This window comes from Oncorhynchus mykiss, chromosome 17 (assembly GCF_013265735.2).
Source record: "Oncorhynchus mykiss isolate Arlee chromosome 17, USDA_OmykA_1.1, whole genome shotgun sequence".
In the NCBI taxonomy this organism is placed as follows: domain Eukaryota; kingdom Metazoa; phylum Chordata; class Actinopteri; order Salmoniformes; family Salmonidae; genus Oncorhynchus; species Oncorhynchus mykiss.
Window position 1 is genome coordinate 23,493,245 of NC_048581.1, and position 6,539 is coordinate 23,499,783.

The following is a 6,539-nucleotide window of genomic DNA, read 5'->3' on the forward strand; positions in this document are numbered from 1 at the left end:
ATTACTGTACAATACACACACACACACACACACACAGGTCCTCATTACTGTACAACACACACACACACACACACACACACACAGGTCCTCATTACTGTGCAATACACCCTAGACACACACACACACACACACACACACACACACACACACACACAGGTCCTCATTACTGTACAATACACACACACACACACACACACAGGTCCTCATTACTGTACAACACACACACACACACACACACACACACACACACACAGGTCCTCATTACTGTGCAATACACCCTAGACACACACACACACACACACACACACACACACACACACACACACAGGTCCTCATTACTGTACAATACACCCTAGACACACACACACACTGGTCCTCATTACTGTACAATACACCCTAGACACACACACACTGGTCCTCATTACTGTACAATACACCCTAGACACACACACACACACATCCTTATTTCATAGTCTAAATGGATCCCCACACACACTTGTCCTAGTGACATGGGCTCTTGGCCCTTCAGCACCATGTGGATAAGCACTCGTTTACATGTTCTTATGCTGGTCCCCATTTCACAGCACGGCCACGCTATGCTGCTTTCTACTGTCGCAGCTGCTCCAGACGCGGAGCACAACAGCTCTAATGTGATATCAAAGAATCCCAATGTCCACCTTTTAGAATTCCGAGGAGGTCTTTGCAACCCATTTCCTGCTTGGTAATACTAGATTCTAGAAGTCCATTCAGAATTCTACACAGGGACGGGCAAATACCATGTGTGGATGTGACATATTTCCATGAGTGTGTGGAAATATTGATGTATGTGTATGGATGGTTACTGAAACCAACTATATGTGTCCATTTCATCCAGTTTTCCTGATCTTGTCCGTATTAGAGGATGTGTGTTGTAGTGAAGTATGACGAATGAGATAATGACAGTCATTCATTTCACTGGGAAAACTATAAGCCAATGTTGACACGCTGGACCACAGCATTTATTAAATGTATCTGATTTGACAGATGGGATTTAGGATGGTTGTGACAGCAATTATGATGAATCAGCCATGAGTAATAAGAGCTTTAAGAATGACCGTTAGCTGAACGTTGCACATTTGTTTAGCCAGGTTATTTAATATGTACACTCAGTTACTAATGTTGGTGTTGATGATGATGATGATGATGATGATGATGATGATGTGAGCACTGTACAGCCCAGAACACTGAACAATGGAGTATTCAAAGAACAACCGCGACAAAGATGTAGCCCTACATATGTATTCAACACTGTACATGTTCACTGCTCACAGTTCAGCTACTTATCTACAACTCTCTCTCTCTTCAGATCTGGTTCTACACCAACGCCATCTTTAAGAACGCAGGTATCCCAGTCCCTCAGATCCAGTACACCACGGTTGGAACCGGAGCCATCGAGGTTATCGCTGGATGCGTAGGGGTAAGCAAGCTGTCATTGGATTACTGTGTGAGCACAGCAGCTGAGCATGCTAGCTTAGCCTGGTTCACCAGACTGAAAGCTGCTCTCATAGGTGAGTGAAGCATTCAGTCTGGTTTAACCAGGCTAACATTAGCTAGCCTACTCTAGTCTGAGGTGTTATTATTATTGTCTGGTAGCTGGTGGTAATACTCACTTCAACACTCCTTTTGGACAAGCCTGTACTTTAGCTATAAGGCCCTCGGGAACTGTTAAGCATATATCCACTGAGATACTATAGTCAAACCACAGCTATATTAGATATAGTAAATTATGTATACATTCTATACAGTATGGCTCTGGATCAGACTGTGTATGTCCCAAATGGCACACTATTCCCTATATATCCCCCTTTGGGCCCTGGTCAAAAGTAGTGCACTACAAAGGGAATAGGGTGTCATTTGGGATGCATGCAGCCCATGGCTACATTTTCTAAAGAGACATATAGGTCAGTGGACATACTACTGGGTGCTGAGCTATTCCAAGAAACACAGTCTCTGGGTAGCAGTTTGCCATTTTTCCCATGCAGAAGCGTAACATTGACATGTTAAGCCGTTGGCCAATAGAAGTAACTTGTTCTCCTTTGTCCCGCCTCCAGTGCTTCACCATTGAACGGCTGGGCAGAAGACCTCTGATGATTGGTGGATTCACCTTCATGGGAATTTGCTGTGCAGGGATCACACTCTCCCTCATGTTCCAGGTACGTTCATCTACCCTTCAATCTTCCCCTATAGACACAGGCCTAGGATCAGTTCACCAGACCTGGAATTCTGCATTTTCTGTGAAAAGTGAAAATCTGATTTCAGGTCAGTTTATAGAAGAACAATGCCATCTTCATTACTATTAGTCTGAATCGTGCAGACTCTCTTTGTTGATAGTTACTGTCTCCGTGTCTTTGACTGTCTCTTTAATGAGTATAATCAGTAACCAGTCAGTTGATTATTATTTGTAATGTGATGACTGTCCTATGGTCTCTGATATTGACTGTCCTATGCTTCCATTCACTGCCCATTAAGTCCCACTACATCAGTGTTGCCTGTGTGGTGGGGATCATCGCTGGCTTCTGTATAGGACCAGGTAAGACATCTACCCTGGTGGTCTGCTTGTTTGTTTATCTCTCTCTGTTTCTCTCCTTCAAAACAAGGCTCTATACTCAGGACGTATATCGCTCTCAATAGAAGAGTGGGTACTTCCTATTTTAGCACAAGGGGCTACAATGCTACTCTAAGAAGTACATTTAAGTTATTTAGCAGAAGCTGTGATCCAGAGAAACTATGGTTAAGTGTCTTTCTCAAGGGCACATCAACAGATTTCTCACCAAGTTGGCTCAGGGATTCGAACCAGAAACATTTCAGTTGCTGACCCAGTACTCTTAACCTCCAGGATACCTATAGCACTTTGAACTTTCCACTTTATCCAAAAGACACAGCCAGTTATTTTATAACTAGGAAACACTGCTCTCTGGTGGTGGAATGTAGAAGTGCCCTAGGAAAGGCAGCCTCACTGTTTACCCAACATAAATAGCTACTCTATTGTATTTCATTAATCCACTAAATGAGGAAATCATAATTGCCACGGTAACAGGAACATCCATTCTTACACCCATTTGTTTGGGGCTCGTCGGCTGAACGCAACAGTTTATTAGAATGTTGATGGTGGCTATAAGCCTGATGAATTAGACCAACACCAGTTTACATAATGTAATCCGTCAAGCAGGCAAAATCCATACATCAAGCTCAGATGAGGATTTTCTGTTTGCCGCAATTAGATTTTCAATGGCTCATTGTTCATAATGAATATTTTGGTGTGTGTGTGTGTGTGTGTGTGATGAATATGCCTCCTTGAGACAAAAAAACTTGCATAAACAATGTGAAGGAGCTCACTGTACTGCAGATGTAGACAAATTGCAGAGCCCTACTTATTGACTATATTATCAAGCCTTTTCCCCATGTCATTATCATGCTCAAATAATGAGGACTTAACTTCACACTTTCATCATTAGGCTTTTACTAATGTATTATTCCTCATTCCTAATATCTCTCATTTCTAACCATGATGAATGAGATATTATGGAGCAATGAAACCGTCTATAGATTCTACATATTATAGAGTTAACATGTTGAGATACAGATGTAGGACCTTAATTTGAACCCTCTTTTGTTGCTGAGAATTTTCAGATGAGCTTCGTGACATGGTTATATTAACGATATTGTACTTTTCATGTAGCCTACTTTTTGGCCAGCTAATAGCCTAACCACCAATCAAGGCAACATAATGGACTACATGTTAAAATCCTGTTGCTGCAGGATTATTTGGCTGTGACAATACGGATCAAATTAAGATCATACATCTGTCTTACACCGAGGGAATATAATGGTGGTTTCAATCCTCAATGTACTATCCTTACTCTAAAGTCTTGCTGTTATCAATATCAGTGGTTTGGTAGTTTGCCCAACTTCACATGTGACTATAACTAGTAGCTCATATTGTGATTCTATCATGGCTTGAGAAGTATACCTTTGTAGACTATGGCTGTGTTCTGATATTCGTTCTACTAATTGTTATTTTTGGCCAATCACATTAGATCTTTTCACATCAGATCTTTTTCAGAGTTGATCTGATTGGTCAAAAGACCTGTTCGTGGAACAAATGATCAGAGTTGGGTTTGCCTGTCTAAATGCAGCCCATGTGTCTCATTGTGTCTGTGTCTCTGTCCCTGTGTAGCTGGAGTGCCCTTCCTGATTACAGCAGAGCTGTTTAAACAGTCCCATCGTCCGGCTGCCTACACCGTGGCTGGATGCCTCAACTGGCTGTCCAACTTCACCATCGGCTTTGTCTTCCCCTTCCTACAGGTCAGAACTACTGGCCTATAATTACCCCTGTACACACGTTTTACCGCTGCATGTTGTCCTTTTAGTCGTGCCTTTTTCATGACAGCTCTCGATCCAGCTCCCTATTCCCTCAAACTCCACTCCAACTCATCTGTAGTAGTAAAACAGTAGTATAGTAGTAATATGGTAGTAGTATACTAGCAGTATGGTAGTAGAAAAGTAGTAGTCTAGCAGTAGTATACTAGTAGTATGGCAGTAGTACTAGTAGTAAACTAGTGGTATACAAGTAGTATAGCAGTAGTCCATTAGCAAATAGTAGCAAATGTTTGAAATAAATAAGTGTCATCGTCTGAAGATCCAATTCACATCGTGTTCTGTTACTGTTCCCCCTAATAATCCATTCAATTCATTCAACAAACAACTTCCCCCCCCCCCCCCCCCCTCAGATGTCGGCAGGGGCCTACTGCTACCTGGTGTTCTTTGGCGTGTGCACGGCAGTGGCGGCATACGTCTTCTTCATCGTCCCCGAGACCAAGAACAAGACATTTGTGGAGATCAGCCAGATGTTCGCGGCCAGGAACGGCATGCTGGAGGAGGAGAGCAGCGAACTGGGCGTCTTTAACAGCCTCAAACTCGGCAAGATGAACGGCTATGGTGCCGTCGAGCTGGAGTACGAAGTGATAGAGAATAAGAAGTAGAGAAGGGGAAAGGGAGAGAGAGAGAGACGTCAGTAGTCTTAAAGTGTCTCTTCATCTGTACTGATCTGAAAACACCCCACTGGGCACAGACGTCAGTTAAACGTCTATTTTTGATTTCCATTTGGTTGAGTTGTCAACTAACGTGAAGTCAATGTGAAATCAACATAAAATGTCACCATCATATTGGCTTTAGGTTAAAAGTTAGTTGAAGAAAAGCCAAAATTCCCTTTTTGCAAATCCAAATCTGTTTTAAAGTTTTCTCAATGGCGTATAAGTTGAATTATGTCCATATTTATGTAAATGAAAAACATTTTCGGACAGAAATCTATCTCCATACCGTTCCAAAATGTAACATTTATTGTCACCAGTTGTACAGTAACCTACATTGACTCTATGTGCTGTTTGGAAGTCAGCACATCTACAACCATTAGGTTTCACTCTCCTCTCGGTTATACGTGCCTCTCTCTCCGTGAATCACGCTGAATGTCTTTTCTCAATCTGGCTGAAAACCTTTCCCGACAATGTACAGTACAGAGAGAATGTATTTATTTAATGACACAGCAACAGTATCACGATATGAATGCAGTGTCTGACTTGACCATTTTCCTGATCACTGGTTTTGACAGAAAATGAGGTCAGAACACGTCACGTGAATGGTATAGTTTTAGAAACCCTTTCAGGTCTTATAATGCCTTAACAACATATCCATAGCACATTATAAGGTGCTATGATCCCTTATAAGGCTTCATAAGAAGGTGCTCCAAGTGTTACAGTGTCTTTGATCATGTTTACCTTGCTTAGCTGAAGAGAGAACCAATAACTTGAGTTTGCTTGTTTATGTTTTTTTCCTTCTCTCTTTTGCGTAAGAGAGTTTGTAAATGTGGCTACTGTAGTAGTCATTTCATATTCCGAGGCAAAATAAGTTAAATATTGTACGTTATATCGTACATGTTAAACAGATATGCACAAGAAAGTGTGTAGGAGGATATATACAGTACACACTGAGTGTACAAAACATGAGGAACACCTTCCTAATATTGAGTTGCACCCCCTTTTGCCATCAGAACAGCCTCATAGTTGGGGCATGGACTCTACAAGGTGTCGAAAGCGTTCCACATGGATGCTGGCCCATGTTGATCTAATGCTTCCCACAGTTGTGTCAAGTTGTCTGGATGTCCTTTGGGTGGTGGACCATTGTTGATACACACTGTTGAGTGTTAAAAAACCCAGCAGCGTTGCAGTTCTTGACACACTCAAACCGGTGCGCCTGGCACCTACTTCCACCTACTACTATTCACCACGTCAGTCTGTGTCATGGAAAGAGCAGGTGTCCTTAATGTTTTGTACACTCAGTGAAAATCGTGCGTTATATTGTACCTAGAATAATAGTAAAAATATCAAAACTGTGAAATAACACATGGAATCATGTAGTAACCAGAAAAGTGTTAAACAGCCTTTGCCTTGGTAACAGCTTTGCACACTCTTGGCATTCTCTCAACCAGCTTCATGAGGTAGTCA

General features: G+C 41.9%; 1 protein-coding gene across 1 annotated transcript in view; it reads left to right on the forward strand.

Moving 5' to 3' along the window:
- The window catches only part of LOC110493513 (solute carrier family 2, facilitated glucose transporter member 9), a 27,618-nt gene extending 21,476 nt beyond the window's left edge, over positions 1 to 6,142 (forward strand). The window contains exons 8-12 of the mRNA XM_021567826.2: positions 1,346 to 1,456; positions 2,091 to 2,192; positions 2,509 to 2,569; positions 4,217 to 4,344; positions 4,770 to 6,142. Coding sequence (XP_021423501.2) covers positions 1,346 to 1,456; positions 2,091 to 2,192; positions 2,509 to 2,569; positions 4,217 to 4,344; positions 4,770 to 5,021 — 654 coding nt within the window. The 3' untranslated portion in view covers positions 5,022 to 6,142. The remainder of the gene's footprint in view (positions 1 to 1,345; positions 1,457 to 2,090; positions 2,193 to 2,508; positions 2,570 to 4,216; positions 4,345 to 4,769) is intronic.
- The last annotated feature ends 397 nt before the right edge of the window (positions 6,143 to 6,539 follow it).